Raw genomic sequence first — 20,204 nt, 5'->3', positions numbered from 1 at the left:
TATAATAAGGCCTGATGGTCTAGGAAGAACACAAATTGTTGGCCAATAGGTAATGTCGATACTTCTTGACTGCATAAACCATGGCCAACCCTTCTCGCTCTGTGGTGGTATAATTCGCCTTTGCATCATTCAATTAGCGACTAGCAAAGTAGACTGGGTAGTCCGATTTGAACTCACCACGGTGTGGCAATACGCATCCAATAGCAAAGTTTGATGCATCGATAGGCACATGAAATATAAGGTCCCAATTAGGTGGTCTTAGAATTAGCAGGCTAGCCAGTGCTTGCTTCAATCTATCATATGCTTCCTGGCATTCCTTAGTCCATTCAAAGAGAATGAGTAGCTTATATAATGGCCTGGTGATTTTAGGATAGAAGATTATGAAGCGGCAGTCATACCCAACATGGCGATTTCATCTCTTTGTAGTTCTAAGCAAAACAATCCTTAAACTCTTTAAGGAGAGTAACAAGCTTATTTTCTTCAAATGGAGTCAAGTCCTTAGTGATATAAATAGGTTTGGTTTTCTCCCTTGGTTCCACAATATCAACTTCCTTGACTTCATCTGGGCCATCGTATGATGTGGACAACCCATCTTCCTTAACTCTTTTTGCCATCAATCGGACCACCTTTCGTTCGTCAATTGTGTAGGTTTTGAAATGTTCTGGTACTCAAAGCAGGCCTGGTTTATCCTCATTCTCACTTTTTGTTTTAGCCATAACTTTCCTGGCCTCTCGCTCAGCTTCTGCCAATGCTTTGTTTCATTTTTCGGTGCCCAGTTTTATAAGCTTAGGCATTTTTTATTCTCGAAGGATGAATTCCTCCTATGTTTCCCTTCAAGTGATATCTTACTCAATTTCTAACCCCAATTCTTAGAAAACTCATTGTGTACCTTAGTGGCTTCAAGGTATCTTAACCACTTGACATCCGTGGATTTTCTTCGTAGTAGGGCATTTCATCGAGCGATATATCATTCTTGCTTTCACCATCTTCTAAGGTGTTGGGCACTAGTACGGCCCTGTGATCTAGTCTCTTCTATGCTAGAGGCCTCCTCTTCTGATTCCTCATCAATGGTTTGCCAATTGACCATACAGACAGAGGTAGTGGAAATAGTTCTAGATTCCACATATTGGGTTCCTCAGGGTTGCATCACATCTATGGTAGCTAGCACATGCATCAAGTTTTCACTAAAATCCAGAGGAGGAAGTGATGCATACATTTCCATTTCCTCTTCCTCTTTGTAATTTTCCCCATGAGCTGGCATATTTATACGGATGTGGTTCGTTCGGTTGTGACCGAATCATTACCGAACAATTGCCCTTCCATGGGGTGTGCTTTCCATGTTCTCAGATTTATCTTTAGAATTTGTGAATCTATCCGAACATACACATGGTCTAATGCCCAATCGTGCACCAATTTGGATTCCCTCATGGTCTCCCCAATATTATGCCACGAGTCTGGTTGGCATAGAAAGTCCATTACTACAAATGTATTATGGTAGAAAAACGTAAAGAGTTTGAGTCTCACATTCTCTAAAAGCCCAATGGGCCTTGAAGATGTTCTGTCTGCCATTTTAATGGTAAGATATACTCTTTTTTGGATCGGTTTTTTCCCAGTTTTCCAACATCATTTTGTGATGATGCTAACCCCCACCCCATCATCCAAGATAGCGAATGCGTGGTATCCATTATGATGATTGGGATCATAGAATTAGTGTTGTCGCTTTTGTAATAACGCCCCAACTGATTAACTAGTATCTGGACGACTCTTGTTGTTCTTTCCCTTGTGTGTTTTAAGGTTCTTTCTTCCAAAGGTAAGAGAACATCCTCTGTAGTGTCGGCTGGCCTTAGTCCGCTTTCTATCCATTCCTTTATGTCTTCCCATAATGTTGGTGAACTACGTAGTAGCAGTTGTCCCAATGGCATTTACATGGAAGTAAACAATATGGCCGCGAGGCTGCCTACGTCTCTCGATTCTTTCTTCCAAAGGTAAGAGAACATCCTCTATAGTGTCGGCTGGCCTTAGTTCGCTTTCTATCCATTCCTTTATGTCTTCCCATAATGTTGGTGAACTACGTAGCAGTTGTCCCAATGGCATTTACATGGAAGTAAACAATATGGCCGCGAGGCTACCTACGTCTCTGGGTTCTCTAGCAATTGAGGGTTCCTTCCATGTGTGCATCTCGTATCCATCCCTAGGGAATGAATGGATGGACTCATCCTATGCGTCTTCCTCAAACATTCTTGACATGGTGTTTCCTTGAGATCCCTCTTCCGTCTCTTCTAGAATTGGAGTAGGTAGGTCCAATTCCCTTTTCCTTGTTGGTTTGTTTCTTGGATACATTGTATCCTTGACCCGATTAGCACTTAACTTGACTTCGTGAAATCGTTGACACTCTTCCACTAGGGCCCTCGCTTCTTCTAGCTTCCTTATCTCCTCTCTTCAGCATTTGGGTATTCATCGAATCCCTTAGGGGTTGATGGTCTTTTCCCTTGCGTCTCTTAGTTAGGTTCTTTTGGTTTGATCACTTGATCCCTCTCTTCTCTTCTTCTCTTCATTGAGTGGATTTGGTGTTGATCGTATCTTCCTCAGATCCATCTTAGATTGTGACCGTGGTGTCACCCTTACCCACTTTTTTCACCCTCCTTCTCCTGCCATCTTTGGAAGTGGTTGCATTTGTTGCGTTCTTCCCTTTGTCCCCCAATCGGGCCTAGGCACGCATGTTAGGGCATTGAGTGGCGTGATGTTTCCAGGCTCCAAATTAATGGTTCGGACAGTGGCCTGATTAGAAGTGGAAGTCAAACCACTTGCTCGGTATGGAAAATCTTTGATCAATTCCACATTTAGTACAAGTAAGTGTTGGCATGTCATTGGGTGGTGCAGTCAATTGTTAAGGTTGGTGTGTATGAATCACATTCTTGTTTGGACATTCAGCGATTCAATTCAGTCCACTGCAACCAAAACATTGTAGTGGTCCTCTCCTCATGTGTCGTTCTACTTCAATCCTCTGCAGATCTAATTCTACTTCCTTTGAGGTTGGGAAGAATACTTGACCAGTCCTAGCTGTGCTTTCGATGTCTCTTGTCATTCGGGGGGTGCCAGTGTTTGACAGCCTCAAATTTGAAGGTTGGATAGGTACTTCTTACCTTGGACCAAGTCTTGTGCTGGTTAACAAACCCATGCCTGTAGATTGCATCTCTTCATCATTGGTAGTTTGGAGACCAAAAAATCCCAGGGCTATATCAATGATACCGTTGGATCTAGTGGGGGAGGGTGGTTTCTCCTCTTCTTGAAACCTAGAGTATCGGAGCCCTTCTTTTATGGATTCTTTAGTATTAGTTTCTATGGTGGCTAGATTTCTTACAACACTCAATACTGAGTGGCATGAACCCACACTCTATTGATAGGAAGATCCTGGGTGATTTGATGCACTATCGTCAGGAGTGAGGTTGTCTCCCTGATGAGCTTTCCAGACCTCAAGTGAATGTGAATATGATTTGATAAGCTATTTTGCTGCCCTAATTAAATTTTCATTAGATACTATTGACTTGTTTTTTGAGGCCGTGATTGTAGAGAATAGTTCACGGCCTGAAATTTTAAAAAACTGTTCACATCATGAACGATGTTCAGCACTTTCGTGTTTAAAGTTTTTTCTTAGGACTCACAAATCCACGTTTCCTTGTTATGATTTTTATTGGTCTCAAGAAATTCCTTTACCTTAATCCGACAATACCATGTTCGTGAGTTAGATTTAATTAAGGCGTGAAATTGCAGAAATAGTTTACATCGTGAAGGGAAAATGTTTCACTTCGTGAAATGCAAATGGTTCATGTCGTGAAATGAAAATGGTTCATGCCATGAAATGCTCTGAAATAGTTCACGTTGTGAAATGAAAATGTTTCACGCCATGAAATGCAATTGATTCATGTCGTGAAATGATCTGAAATAGTTCAGGTCATGAACGTTTTCTGCTAATTCACAATTCTTAATTTTGTTTGGCCCATGGTGTCAGAGGTGTCAAGATAAGGCTACTTATTTAAGGCAAGGTAATCCCGTGAATTACGACACTAATTGCGACGATCATGCCAGGAGGGTTTCACGCTGTGAAGTTGTAGAAAATGTTTCATGTCGTGAGATGGTCTCCTGCAGTTTCACGTGGGAAATTCTTGTGTTGACTAAGATGAATTTGGATGCAAAATCCTTATCCAAATGCTTCCAAAATTATTGTGCCACGTATAAGGAATGTAATATGATTTTAAGACACAATCAATGGCTCCTTATTTTTTAAAAGTAAAGAAAAACAAAACATCACCCTACTCGTTCATGTTAACGATTCTAGTGATACAAACATCAAAATTGACTAGAAAAAATAGTGTCCACCACACAAATACACAACAAAAACAACCAATTTCTCATAATTTTTCACTTCCACTCAAATCTTATCCATTTATTCCATACACAATACACTACCAAAATGCAATTAAGGTAATGATGAATATTATGTAATGGGAGCTGAAACTCAAAGAGGACAGAAGAAACAAAGGTGTTTCCCCTGCAATGGCGCCAAAAAAATTATGGGCTACCATACCTCCAAGAGGGAGCTCAATACATTCACCTTAGGGAGAAGAGAAATAGAACACAACTGTCATAGGGCACTTACCAATGCTTCGAACTTGTGTCCCTTGAGGTCTCCAAGCTCACTTGAGAAGCTCCAATCCTCCAAGCTCCACCTCCATGCTGTCACCGCGTAGAGTCGCTCACACCAGCACACAAGGCAATCACTCTCTCTCACTCCTCAATACAAGCATGCAACATACAATTATAGAGAAGGCACAAGTGCTAGAATGCTCTCTCTCAATCTCTTTCTTAAGACAAAAGTAAGGTCTCTCAATAGCACAAAGGGGGATTGTGTCCATTCATTATGAGAAATTACCGTATATACAATTGGCGCTTATTCACATTTGGGTGCCCAAAACTTACTTAAGTGAGGCCTTGGGTGGCCAATATCTCATAATGTACAACTTTTATAGTACCCAGCATGACACTTATTAATGTTCTCAAATCTCCAAAATGGGACTAACAGTCTAGAATAGTTATGAATTGATTTTGTAGCCTCTGACTACACTTAGAAAACTCGCAACTTACTCAGATAGGTGAATATTCATTATTTATATAACCATGAAAATCTTTGGTTTTTCACAAAAGGAAAACAAAGAGCTCAATTATCAGTAAACATATTATGCAAAGTCGTGTGTGAAGATTAAGAATGTATCTAATATCTTTGCTCTCTATCATAGCAACTAACCAGACAAAACCTCACCATACTATATATATATAAGGATAGAAATAAGGCCTTTCTCTTACCATTTTGATCTTATTGTGTCAATGCACTTTTTTTATGTGTAAAGGATGGGATCCAAAAGGAAATAACAAATTTTGAGTATTAGTCTTCATTCCAAAGGAAGAGGCTACTATTTGTAACATGTAAAAGCTTAATAAATAGAATCAATACTTTAATGATAGAATTCAAGAATCTTTTGTGACAAAGATAACACATAACATAGAGAGATATGTGTAAAAATAGAGGGAGAGGGAGTCTGACACAGTATTAGGTCTCGAAAATCCTCTCTAGGCACCCACAATAAATGGTGTATTTGCTTTATTAGAATTATGTAAATCTATAAAATCTTCTAGTTCTTGATCTTTAACCTTCACCTTGGTTCAAGAGTTTTCCTTGGCTATCATGGCCCTTGCAACCCTTTCTGAATTTGTAAGATGAGAAATGAGATTCTTGCTTATGCTATTTATAGCCCTTTGTATGCTGGTCGATTTTCTCTTATAGGTGTCGGCATGTTGAAAAGTCTTCCACAACTAAAAATCATGCATTTTCAAGATGCGCTTCACACACCTAGACCTAGCCGCCTCTTGCATTATTGTCCAGGCTACTGCCTACTAGGACTGTGCAATGTTAGCTTACCTTGATGTCTAGCCTACCTAGATGGGGCTAGCCAAGACCTTATGGGCTAGCCAACTTGGCCCCCCTATCCCTTCTAAGCCTGGCCGTCTTGCTTCCTAGGCCTTCGAGGCTTGTCCACCCCACTGACAACATGTCCTAGCCAATGGTGGCTATTGGTTTTGGCCCTGGGCTTCTTGGCCCCTTAGGATGGCATAAGGCCTACTCAGACTCTTAGTTCAAGGATAACAATCCCTTTTTGGGGTAGCCCAAAGGGCTACCCCATATTGTAATGCTCCTTGACCCCCTATCCCTTCTAAGGCTGGCCGTCTTGCTTCCTAGGCCCTCGAGGCTTGTCCATTGATAACATGTCCTAGCCAATGGTGGCCATTGGCTTTGGCCCTAGGCTTCTTGGCCCCTTACGGTGGCCTAAGGCCTACTCAGTCTCTTAGTTCAGGGATAATAATCCCTTTTTGGGGAAGCCCAAAGGGCTAATGTAATGCTCCTTGAATCATAGCTTGAGGACTTGTAAGACTAGAACTTTGATTCTCCACCCAACCACATCCCAAATGGACCCTAGACACATGGTTATATAGGACTAGGTGATGCATGAACTTTGAAGTTTAGTCCCTTGACCTTTCAATGGCTAGACAAGTCCCTTTCACTATCCAATGGCTCCTTAACTCCCCCTAGAAGGGGCCACCTATTTCTGTGGCCTTTAGGCTTCCCTTATACACCATCTACATCCCTTTTACATTGAACTTAATGCCTATTAACCATTGCTTTAGGCATTTCCAATTTGAAATCCCCTCAACCTTATTTATATGCAAATCTTTTACATGTAAATAATCTTTTCTTGTCTTACCTTATAGTGTTTCCTATCAGCCTCATAACAGTTGCCCCCTTACATGTAAACAATCTTTTCTTGTCTTACCTTATAGTGTTTCCTATAACACCATATTGGGGAATATGGGAATTTCCCATAAGTTTGGGACATGTGGTCAAATCTTTGGATTAATGATAACTTGAACATCGTTACTCCAAATTGAGCGCTCTATAGCTCACTAGATTCCATTTTCCAAGCGCTTTCCAACAATAGGTCACATGATATGGTTTTGAAAAACTTATAGGCATGTTATCCAGGTCCCACCTTTTTAGTATTCAAAAAATGGGAGTTGGAAAATTCCCAAACTCACGAATATAGTGTTCTATCAGACTCATAACAGTTGCCCCCTTACATGTAAGTATATGCTCTAAGACCCACGTGTAACACACGGAAGCTCTAAGAGTCTTCTTTCAGCCCTAAACACTACTGGAAAACATCTGATGCAAAACACAAGAATGTAGAGAGAGTAGAGAGAGAGAGAGATGTGCTGGAAAATTCAATATATTACTATAGTACAAAGATGTACTTGTCTATAGCCCTAGGATACCTTGAAGAAAAGGTGCTAACACCCAAAATTTTGTCCCCCTATGGGACTCCTACTGACCCAATCCCTAGAGGATTGAATGGTTCTAATAATGAGCACATGGCCCCCTTTTATAGACCCTCTAAGGCTTGGCCAACTGGCCAGTTCCACAACCATAAAACACTTCAACGCTGCCCGACTGGGCAATAACTGCCTTAAACGCTGTCCAACTGGTGGTTTTCTTTGATCATTAGTCACCACTGTCGCCTTGTCCTTTGGAGCGCCTACAACGGACACAACTCTGACGTCATCCTTCATGCAACCGTCAGTCCATTCTAGCAGCAGCCGACAGCCTCTTCCATGTTGTTCTTCAAGACCAATACTACCAAACAACACTCCTTGCTCCAGTTTCTGGTTCTTATCTGGTTCATAGTCTTTATCTGGCTGCCTCTTCTGGATCAGCACTAGATAATTGTCCATGGCATTGATCATACACATGACATCCCATTCTACTAAACTTGATGACGGGATTCCAGCCTGTTCTTGGATGACTGTCATCATTCCATTCTATTCTTGGAGTCCCTCTGTCATCCATCCATCCCTGGCAACCCTTTTCTCTGAAAGCCCGGCCCGATCTCCAAACTACTCTGTCTCATAGACTAAGATCTATGCATCTGGTTCCATCTAGTCCACAATCCATTCTTGCCCTGAATCTGAACACTCTCTTGGTCTTCATTCCTGAGAAATGAGTCTCGCACTCTCACATCACCCTTTGGAGTATAATCCTCCCTTGGGACCGTTGCCCGAGGACCTATCTGGCTCACAGGACTGCCATCCCCTCTGGCTTCGTGGAACACCACCAAAAAAAACCTCCTAGGAGCTCTTCCCATTCTATGTTCCTTGCCTTGGGCTTCGTATCCGTGTACTTTCCTATACCTTAGACCTATACACCATCATATGGGACTGATTTAGTGTTTAGCTTTGCTGAGCCTGATGCTCTGATACCAATGTAACATGCGGAAGCTCTAAGAGTCTTCTTTCAACCCTAAACACTATAGCCCTAGGCTACCTTGAAGAAAAGGTGATAACACCCAAAATGATGTCCCCCTATGGGACTCCTACTGACCCAATCCCTAGAGGATTGAATGGTTCTAATAATGAGCACATGGCCCCCTTTTATAGGCCCTCTCTAAGGCTTGGCCAACTGGCCGATTGCTCGGCCAGTTCCACAACCATAAAACACTTCAGCGCTGCCTGACTGGGCAATAACTGCCTTAAACACTATCCGACTGGTGGTCTTCTTCGATCATTAGTCGCCCACTGCCGCCTTGTCCTTTGGAGCGCTTGCCAGCCGCCGGTCGACACCACTCTGATGTCATCCTTCATGCAGCCGTCAGTCCATTCTGGCGCTGACAGCCTCTTCCATGCTATGCTCCAAGCACAATACTACCAAACAGCCCTCCTTGCTCCAGTTTCTGGTTCTTATCTGGTTCATAGTCTTTATTTGGCTACCTCTTCTAGATCAGCACCAGAGAATTGTCCATGGCATTGATGACACTAGGTGCCTAGTACTTGGCTACAAGTTAAACAACAAGGTAGGACAATGTGCACCTGGCCAAGACCATGTACAAGACTTTTACACTTGACCTTTGATGCTTAGAGTGTAACCCTAGGTGACTTGTCTCTGACTGGGGGCTCACACGGGACCAATTTCCACTTCAGGTCTTGCACCTTCTATTTAGATATGTCCACGTGGCATCCAGGTGTGGGATGCACGTGACAAACTTACAAGGCAAGCAGAAGAAAGTGGAAAAAGATTGCCTCCATGTCCCAAAGATACACTTGTGTTCCTCTACAAGGATTAAGTGGTAGTGTACATTGTGCAAAGAGATGTGGATATCCCTGAGGGCATGTTGCCCAAAAAAATGTGTATCACCTCTAAGTTCAGATCCTCCAGTCCAGATGTCTTATGGCCTATTCCAACCACCTTTATAGGGTGATCCTGGGCATATCTTGGCTCGTAAGCCATCTTCCTGTGCTGCTTACCCAGGCATGCCGTGTGCCCGTCCTCTCATCGGCCTATTGAAATTGCACATGAATGGGTCGTTCCTCTGGATACCTTTGCCTTGCCCTCTTCATTGTGTCCATACCCATGCCTAGTGTGAAGACCTAGGGCTTTGATTGCTCTAGTCTAATGATATCTTCTTCGAAGATGGTCTACTCAACTTCCCTGGGCCTTCTTTTCCCGCCTCGACTCCATTTCCACCCATAGGGTGGTATGCATGTAGGTTCAGTCTTCGGCACTCCCCTTCCCCTTTTTTCTTGGTGACTTTGTTGGCGACGGGAATTAGTAGGGTCTCTCTTCCAATGACTTGTTGCCTCCTTACTCGGATCCACGAGTCATAAGAGGCCGTTTCTTCCATGCATTGCTCTAGATCCGGGGGAGGGGTTTCTTTCCTATCTTGATGCTTCTGCCTAGGGGCTGCTTTGTCCTTGTCTCTCTATCTTAGGCGTTTCTAACTGGTTCATGAATTTTGCAATTTCATTGAAGTTAGAAGGTCTCATGGAATGTGCCTAGATTAAATTTTGCATACATTTAAGAGGAATCTCCTTCCAGACGCCCATGCTTCTTTGGCCCATTTCTTCTTGGATTCTTTTCTCTGCAGGTGATCTTTTTCTCTTTTTTTTCCTTTTTGCCTAGCTTTGGAAGTCTTCTATCATTTTTTCGTTTGCTCGCATTTCCTCTACATGTACCCTTATCATGGCATCCATTTGATCTTATCTATTCCTAAGGTCAGTGTGGGATGTTGTCAAGGTGACCTTCAGCTCACTGTCATTTCCCCCCCTTTTCCTCTTGTCACCCTTGCAGGCGTAGCTACCTCTACCTCCTTTTTTAGAGCATTTATTGTCTTTCCTTCTTATTTCTGCTACTCTTTAAATTCTTCGATGAGTGTCTCTAACTCTTTAATTTGAAATTTGGCACGGCCTTATCGTTTTACTTTTCCTCTAGTTTCTTTGTAGCTACCCATGCATATTCTTTCAACTCTTCATCATGGATCAGGTCCATTGATGAACCTTTCCATAAAAAATTTCCTTTCTTTTCCTTTCTCACTGTGCGACTGGCTTCTTTTTGTCTCCCCCCTTAAAGATGGTGAACCTCCTTTCCAAAGACCACTAATTCTTACTTTAGCTGCTCATTTTTCAATTACAGATCTTTTTCTTTGCTGGTGTCTACCCCACTGTTGCTGGCCTCCTTGCCCAATGCATAGATTAAGCTTAATCTATGTATTGATCTTAATTTATGGATTAAGCTTAATACATGCATTAAGATTAATCTATACATTAAGCTCAATCTATGGATTAAACTCTATTCATGCATAGAGATTAAATGTATGCATCAAGCTTAATGCCTAGTTTAAGCTCTATGCATTAAGCTTAGTGCATGCATTAAGCTCTAATATGCATTAAGCTTAATGCATAGGTTAAGCTCTATGCATGTATTAAGCTCTATGCATAGCGCTTAATGCATAGATTAAGCTGTATGCATAGAGCTTAATGTATGCATTAAGCTAAATGCATAGGTTAAGCTCTATGCATGTATTAAGCTCTATGCATAGCGCTTAATGCATAGATTAAGCTCTATGCATAGAGCTTAATGTATGCATTAAGCTTAATGCATAGAGTAGGCTCTATGCATGCAGTAAGCTCTAATATGCATAGAGATTAATCTATGCATTAAGCTTAAGCTATTTGCATGCATGGTTAAGCCTAAGCTAACCCTAAACCTCGGCACCGACCAAGGGAAGTAATTAGTAATACAAAGCCCTAAAAGATTAAAGAATAAAAACAAAAGAGACCTTACCTCTATATTGTCAACCTAAAAGAGATAATTAGTGCAAGACCTACACAACATAAAAAGGTAAAAGATTGATTAGTAACACATTTAATGAACTCTACCTACCAAACATAAGAGATATACAAAAGAGAGCTTACCTCTATATTATCAAGCTAAAAGAAATGATTAGTGCAAGATCTACATAACATAAAAAGGTAAAAGAGTGATTAGTAATACATTTTTTGAACTCTACCTACCAAACACAAGAGACATACAAAAGATCAATACACATTAAGCATAGACACAAAAAGGAGAAGGAGAAGAAGCAAAAGAAGGTTAGTATTCTATGCATTAATCCTAATCACATTATGTTTCTTATTATTTCTCATTAAGTTTAGCATAATAGAATCAAACCCTAACCATTAGGTCACACCATAACTTGTAGAGTGATGGATAGGAAAAGAAAGAGAAATAAGAAGGGGAAGGTGAAGAAGAAGAAGAACCCTAAACAAATACATTAGAATAAAACATAATAGAAAAATACCTTCAATAGCTTACACCATAGACATATAGTGATAAAGAGAAAGAGTCTCATGAAGAGAAAGAGAAAGGGGAATATAAAGAATCTAGGTGCATGAGAGGAGAGATAGATTGATGAAGCGGAGGAGGTGGTGCAGAAACTTAAGGAAAGGATTGGAGAGAATTTTTTAGGGGAGAGAAAGATAGGCATCGACGGCGCCATAGGTTCAAAAAGTTAATTTTCTCTACGTTTCTATAAGCGTCATTAAAATTGATTCCTAAAAATACATTAACAATGCTTTAATGATACTTATGACATTGCCTATAGTAACAATGGAAAAATTCCAGAGAGAGAACTTATACATATATAATTGACACTGCTAGTTTTAGTACATGTATTCATATTTAGTTTTTTAATTGCATACTTTTTGCCCAATATAGATGTCTTCTACTAGTTCAAGTAGTGATGGGTCACCACCATTAATTGGAGGTCTAGAGTGGTTGCAAAGAAGAATCCCTTGATCATATGCAAGATGCAAGAATGTTTGTGTACGTGAACATCGAGTGACATTCGAGCATATCAAAAAATGGGGATGGTTTGAACCAATACTAGCCAGCTTGATGATGTAAGGCAATTCCTCAGTTAGTATATAAACTTATGAGATGAAATGTAAACTCATGGTTTGCCATATATAATGTTGAGTATCATTTTTAAATATGGTTCATTAGGATGAGGAGGACATGGACATTCATGTACAAGTATTACAACAATATGCCTTATTATTTTGTCATTGGGAGAAACTTGAGGAAGGAGTACAAGCGTCATAAGGAGCACTTTGAAAGTTGAGCATGTTTAGTACATTTCGAAGACCTAGGATCTCCTTCACATGAGATAGAGGAACAAGATGTTATGGAGGAGATGATTGCTCACTTTTCTCAAAGCGAGGGTGAGGAAGAGACACCTAACTTTGAAACACATGAAAGAGAGGATGTGTTACACAAGGAGGCTAACACATCACTGTATGAGGGTGCAAAGTACTCAACTTAATGGGCATGCTTGAAATTCTTGAACTTACAAACAATATATGGATGGAGAAAAAATAGTGTGAATAACCTATTCCGATTATTAAAGAAGATGATCCCAACAAACAATTTTATGCCCGAAAGAAAAAGTGATGCTCAAAAAATACTTTCCAAGATTGGTATGGATTACACTCAAATTCATGCATGTTGTAATGATTGTGTACTATTTAGGGGTGCCTTTGCCGATGTCATGCAATGTCCCATTTGTGGAGAGGATCGTTACAGGATGGATTTATAGGGTGCAAAAAATTTACAAAAGGTATTGAGGCACTTTCCTATTTACCTCATATTCACCATATGTTTTGATATCAATCCATTGCTGGGTTAATGACATGGCATGTGAACCATCATTCAACCGATGGAATGATGATGACTCCGGTTGACTCACTGGCTTAGGCTCACATGAGGATGGATGGCCAGAGTTCAAAGATGAGTCCCGTAATTTACGGCTTGGATTGGGTGAACCCATTTAGATTTAGGTCTACATCATGGTTCACATGGCCCATTTGTTGAAATATGCAAGTGAATGGTGTGTGCGGGAACAAGCCCTTAGCTAGAGATTGTAAAAGGGAGTCAATAATTGAGTGGGTAGTAGTGAAAAGGTGAGAAGAATCTACTAGGGTAGGGGAGGTGGCACAAATAAAGGAGAAATCAGTGGTGGGGAATGGGTGCTTGGCACCTTGTGGATGTAAAAGCTATAAATTGAGACATTGGCCTAATGAGAATTTACTAGTTTTTGAGTATCCATGCCTACATTATGCTATTAGATTAATTGTGCACTAATCTTACTTTAATCACTTTCTAATTGCTTACTAATCATGTTGATTCTTGCATTTGATCCACCATAGCCTATCACATTGCTTAAAATTCAACACTTGGTATCAGAGCCTAGCTTAGCATTGAGCTATTGTTTTAAGCCTAACCACCTTCTTCATTACTAATTAGGTGCTAATAGCCTTATAAGCCATTTTTCACTTTCTGAAGTACCCACACTCAGTGGAGCTTAGATCTCTCCCTCCACACAGCTCCATTGCCTACAAAATTCACACACCCTCTTTCCAACATCTTGGCACCTAGGCGTGGTACCTCAAAAGCTCAAACCGCCGACGAATGCAGCCAAGAAACATCGATTTGCTGGTGTCATGTTTTTGAAAAAATTTACAAAATCGCCATCATGACCTTGAATTGGAACCATTGGAGCTAGCCCAAGGGGCTTTTGGGTGTGCTTAACATGCTGGTGTCCTTAGAATTTTGAAATTCGTTAAGGAGAAGCTATATCAAGCTCTAGATCAAATTTGCAAGTGACTTTCGTAAAACAGAGATTAAGCATTCATTATTTGGTCAAATCTTATGTTTTTGGGCTTGATCCGCTACTACTAGAATAAGTGATATTGATTCCCTTAAAAGGATTTGAGCTCATATGAACTCCAAGGCATCAAATCTAGCCTCCCCATACACTTTATTTTTTGCACACAAAACAGGAGATTAATCTCACTAATTAGTGATTAATTAACATTAATCACTAAAATTTGATGCAATTGATGGTTCCAAGTTACCATTGGGTATGTGATATAGATCTCTATCACTTTAGATTGCAATTTGAAGTTGGTTTGATGTCCCAACCATCCAGTACAAAACCAACTATCCTTGGCTTTATGAAATTTTTGGTATATCCATGCTTGTTGTAAACTTGTTGTAATCATCATTAAACACCAAATTGGAGTTGTAAAAGGGTAGACGCTACCCTTAAATCTTGAATTGGATCAAGAGGTAAGGAATCCTTCACATTATCATCATGAGCATTGCACAAGTAGCTAAATTCAATGGGGGAACAATTCCATACATGGCAAGCAAAAACCATGTATTTGCTCATGAGGAAGAATCTATGGGGGGTAGTTGAGATTGTAAGCTACAAAGCTTAAGTAGATGAAAATGTGATGAGCTATTCTCATGATGTCATGCAGTCATTTAAACTTTGTTCTTGCAACACTAACTATAAGAAAAACACTTGTATAAGAATATATAGCATATCATCATTTCTTTGGTCTTGGAGCACTAACCTTGACGAAAACACGTCACTGCAAATATGTAATACATTGGAAAAAGGCACATGAGCTATAAGAACTAGGGTACAAAATGATGTGATGTGCATGTAAAAATTGTATCTCTTCAATAGAATGGTAATATTATAAGTTGTGATTTTAAACTCATAAAATTAAGTCAATCAAAATGTAATGTGTAATACTCATGATGTCATGCATTCATTAAGAATCATAATCTTGGACATAGAATTAAGGGGTTACTGAAAATCATGATATTATTGACGTAAGTCTAAAAAGAAGGATGTATTATCATTATCATAGGAAATATTTTGTCCATAGTTAATTTGACCTTGAAACATTAACAATAAGTAAACACTTCTATAATAATATGTAGGACATTAGACAAAAGTGTGTGAGCTATAGAAATCAACACGGAAAATCTCATCTTATCTTGCAAGAAGATGTTCTTGAGACCATTATTGCATGGTCAAAATAATATTTACATTTTCTTTACACCATCAAGATTATTATCTTATTTTTACTTATTTTTCCTTGCATGTTTTAGATGAAATTTGAAATTGAAGTCATCTCAATGAGAATTCTTACCTAATGTAGTTTCTATATTTGACCAAAATACTATGTGACATAGTTTTGTAATTCATTGTAAAGATCAATAATCATATTTGTAGATATAAAAAAAAGATTAATAACCATGAAGATCAAAACCTCATTATTGAGCATTGAAAAGTACGTATGGATGTTTATTGAGGTGAGCCTAAGTGAATAAATCAGAAATATAATGTCATTATCTCTACATTTATTCACAAAATGGAAGTAGGGAAATTTCATTGCACACAAAAAGAAATTCAATAGTTATGAATTGAATTTGTAGCCTTTGTCTACACTTACAAAACTCACAGCATTCTCCGATGGGTGAATATTCATTATTTATATTACCATAAACTACATCTTACAAGGTAAGGAAAAGAAAGTAGAAAAAGACTACCTACATGTCCCAAAGATGACACACTTGAGTGTTTACATGGAGCAAGTGTGGTAGACTACAGCGTGCAAACTTCAAAGGGATGTGGACATCCTTGAGGGCAAATTGCATTTTTATGATCATTACAATAATTCATGTTGTTCTCATTACTCTAATATTATCCCCTATCCTTAGCCCCTCCTTAAATTCTTCATCTATATTTGTAGAAATATAGCACACATAAGAGTCCTAAAATACTACTCTATATAATGCAAACGAAAGAACTAGTACAAACTAAACTCAAGTACAAGATGTAATCTGAACTTTACGACCTATTATACACTCATCATCTACATATAAATGCTATGTGAAGTCCAACATTGAGAGAAAAGAAGATGAATATGATGGTTTAGCTATGGGTCCATGTATTTATATGCACCAATGCTCCTAGTTAGCCAAAAGTAGTTCTCTTGGCCACATGTACCTGATTTCCACTTCCCCACTACCACAAGGTAGTGCCACATGTTATGTGGAGTGTCAAACTTTGCATGTGAGTTGCTATCCGATGTATGAGTGTGTCATGCATAGGTGTCACATTCTCTCGTACATGCATTATAGATGTCCTCAGCTCCTTGGCCTTTTGATAAGCTCTCAACAATGGGAAAGATCTTGTGAACTCTTCCTCATAAAACCTAAGTGACTATTAGATTAGGTAGCCCTTTAAAACTTGAGGAGATGCTAGAGCTATGTTTTACTAGAACCCCACTTGTACTAGTGTAAAACAACATTCTTCGGTAGTATGACCTCATGTAAGCCTTTGTCATCCACCAACTCAAGTTTATCCTCATTCAATAGAGTGCTATGTGATACTCTACAAAGTTTCTTGAATGAAAGACTAGATGCATCCTCCAATGGCTTGGTAGTTCTAGCTTAAAAACTACATCACTGAGCTTCTTAATAAAATCGTAGTCAATGGGTCGTTCCTCTTTGGAGCTAGTTTGGAAGCAACTTCCCTACGATGTCTAAGCCTTTGATTCATGGTCTTCAAAAAAATAGAATCTCTTTTTTGAAAGTGCTATCCTGATGATGAAATGGGATTAACATACACCACCACATTTGGTTTTTTAGCCTCTGCTAATTCAACAAGTTGCTTTAACCTGGTCTACACCATAATTCCTTGTGGGAGTTTTGAGAGCTCGGGTCGTCAAGTTAATAATTAGACAACCATATGCAACCTCAAAGGGAGACTTCTTTGTCTATGCATGCACTTAATCGAATGTCTTTTAAAGTATTTGTCTAAGTTGTGTTAAATTGGCTTATATCAACTCGCAACCGCAAAGGGAGACTTCTTTGTCTATGTATGCACTTAATGGAATGTCTTTTAAAGTATTTGTCTAAGTTGTGTTAAATTGGCTTATATCAACTCTTTTTATCCAAAGAAATATAATTTTTCATTGAGGTACCATGTTAATGGTTTTTGATGCTTATCAAATAAGATTTGTTTACAAAAGTGCCATATCTTTTTGTATACACTATACATATACTTGTGCATTGATGACATGGGTGAAATTTCATACTTGTTTTTGTTTGTATTATGTGATGATTAGGTTGATATTATGAAGCTTTGTCAGTAGATTCACATGGAATCTAGATCAACCTTGGTTTTTTGTTGTGAAGTTTAAAAAACAACATGGACTTTCCATTTATGTAAAATTTTCTATCTTGAATCATAGGTGTTTATGCATGCTTTTACCCCTACACAGTAAGAATATTAAGGTTGCAAATTTCTACATTATTCATATACTTGAACACTTTTTTTTAAAAATATAGTACAAGTCTTAGCACTCAAAATGAAGTACCATTAGAAAAGATTTCATGCTCTTTTCAAAACTATTAAATATTTAAATTAGGATTTTCCTTTGTTTTAAGAAATCTAAAGTTGTTAGATTAGTTAAATTATTCTTTTTAAATCACGACTAGATCATAACATAATGATTTATTTCTTTATAATATCTCTAGTGTGCCGAATGGTGTGGAGAGATATCGAGAGCATGCAGACAAAAAACACTCCAAAGAGTGTCTTCTTCAGGATGTCGAGGTAGGTAAAACTAAGATGATAACACTTATATTTCCAATAAAAATACATAATAATTTGTCTCATCTATTTTCTAATTTTTCCTCTATATCTTTAAATTTGTATTCATCCATTAGAAATAAACTGTGTATTAGTTTTGTAAAATTTTTAGTTTTTTTTCTATCTTTGTATTTATATAAATTTTAATCATTGATGCTTAAATTTATTTATATGATTTCATGTGTTCTCATTTGGATATTGAAGGCTAATAATTTTTAAGAAATATTTAACTTTGTGTATTCTATCTAAAATGATTCTAAAATTGTGAACAATTTAAAACTCATCTTGCTATATGGATTTTAGTTATCATATTACGTAATATTTCCATGTCTCAATACTATAAACATCTTATATGAATAACATTAATATTTCCATGTCTGAATACTATAAACATCTTACATGAATAACATTAACTCATTTCTTTGATCTCAATAATTCCAAGTTTGAATTTGAAGTATGTTATTATGCCTTTTGGTTTGGTGAAAATGTCCATATACATTTCACAAAATTTCCCCAACTTTGAAATGGAACCTTAGCTTATGCTTGGTTGATATTTTGTAGTAAAAACAACTAGAAAAGTACTAGCTACTCTACCAACGAGTTTAATATTATATACAAAATGCTGTATAAAATTTTCAACCAATAAGTTTTAAGTTCTTGAGTTATGTGTGTATATTAACGATAAAAACCCTAGAGCTAGAAGTCTTTGCACACTTGTTTTGTTTTCTTTAAGATAGTCAATAGACACTAGAGGAGATATGACTATTTTGTTAGAAAGTAAGTGATCAAGGGTATTTTGAAATGAGGGGGTGTATGCACCTTAGAGATAGAAGTGTTGCTAAGGTTATGAGAAAATACACTAGTAAATTATAAACCTAGGAAGGTGTTCCCACTAGGCATGATAAGACTCCTAGCATGGACTTTGAGTTGAAGTAGACATGATAAGACTAAAGAGAAGGAAAAGGATATTATTACTTCCTAGAAAGGAAGTTAGGATTCATATATGCCCTTTTAAAAGGGCGTATTGAGAGCATGAGTCTCACCCATACTTGTAACCCTTTTTCGACCTAATAGTGTGAAGACTCAAGTCAAAGTCAAAATTGTAGCCAAGATTCAAAGTGAGGTGGACCACTTTATAAAATGAGTAAGAGTGTAGAACCAATACATGTATGCTAATAGGAATTCAATAGTTAAGGGGTAGTGTTAGAAAATAAGTGATGAAGGAGAGGATACACCTTAGAGATAGAAGTGTTGCTAAGTTTATGTGAGAAATCAAACTAGTAAATGTTAGGAAGCAATGTAAACCTAGAAAGGTATTCAACATGGATGGTAGATTCCTAGGATGAAGACACCTACTTCAAGTGGGCATGCACATGATGTGCATTTAATCAATAAGAAGATCAGGGGGAGGTATACCTAGAATCAAGAGAGATGATAAGGGCATGTGTACATGAGGATTGTGTTTGTGTTAGATCAACTCTCTAGCATGTCATTATCTTTTCATTAGTGTTAATTAAATTTTCATGATTATGTTCAAGTATTGAACCTTGCCCACTACTATCGACCCTATTACTCCAAAATTTCTAATTCTAATTTGTTGGTATGAGAACCTACCACTATCCCTTAAATATCTATGCACTCTACGACGTGTCTAACTAGTACATGTCATTAAGTATTAATGACTTTGTTGATCTGAAAATTTCCTCTTTTACCCATTCACTCTAGTAATCTCAAGTTAAGTGATTGGAGGGCTTCTCTTGAAGATTTTAGGAACCCCCATAATCCCACAAGATCAAGGAGATCATCTACATCAGATAACATCAAGGAGATCATCTACATCAGATAACATCAAGCATCCAGAGCAGAACAAACATGAATCGGGAGAGATTTTTAGATCTATGTTGATTAGAGATGAGATCAATGACGACTAGTATAAGACACTTTTTATGATGCAATTGAAGATATAAGAATATTTAGCTATCATTGATCCATGATCACGTCAACTCTTATAGCTTGATTTGCTCTCTAACCTATTCAAATCTTCAATGTACTCTTTGTTTTATAGCAAACCTTTACCGACAAATAGAGTGTACAATTAATGCATAAAGAAGTGTTAATATTAATCTTTAAGGGTTTAAATATCTGATTAGGCCATTGATAATCTTCTATTTTGTATCATATTACACTCCAATTTCATTTGGGCACATATATCACTAATTTAAAACATGTTTTTTTTGGGGGGGGGAGGGG

The 20,204-nt window shown here is 38.3% G+C and overlaps 1 protein-coding gene across 2 annotated transcripts in view; it reads left to right on the top strand.

Moving 5' to 3' along the window:
- Positions 1 to 20,204, top strand: part of LOC147626619 (MADS-box transcription factor 23-like) — a 92,076-nt gene that overhangs the window by 10,367 nt on the left and 61,505 nt on the right. Inside the window, exon 2 of one of the 2 annotated variants that reach the window (XM_086816966.1) lies at positions 17,861 to 17,918. In XM_086816966.1, coding sequence (XP_086673092.1) covers positions 17,861 to 17,918 — 58 coding nt within the window. Of the gene's footprint in view, positions 1 to 17,839; positions 17,919 to 20,204 lie in introns of both variants that reach the window. The other variant, XM_086816965.1, reaches the window with a different exon arrangement.

Source organism: Cibotium barometz, chromosome 22 (genome assembly GCF_041138505.1).
Source record: "Cibotium barometz isolate CiBa-2024 chromosome 22, ASM4113850v1, whole genome shotgun sequence".
Classification (NCBI taxonomy): Eukaryota; Viridiplantae; Streptophyta; class Polypodiopsida; order Cyatheales; family Cibotiaceae; genus Cibotium; species Cibotium barometz.
This window is presented reverse-complemented; position numbering and strand designations above follow the sequence as displayed.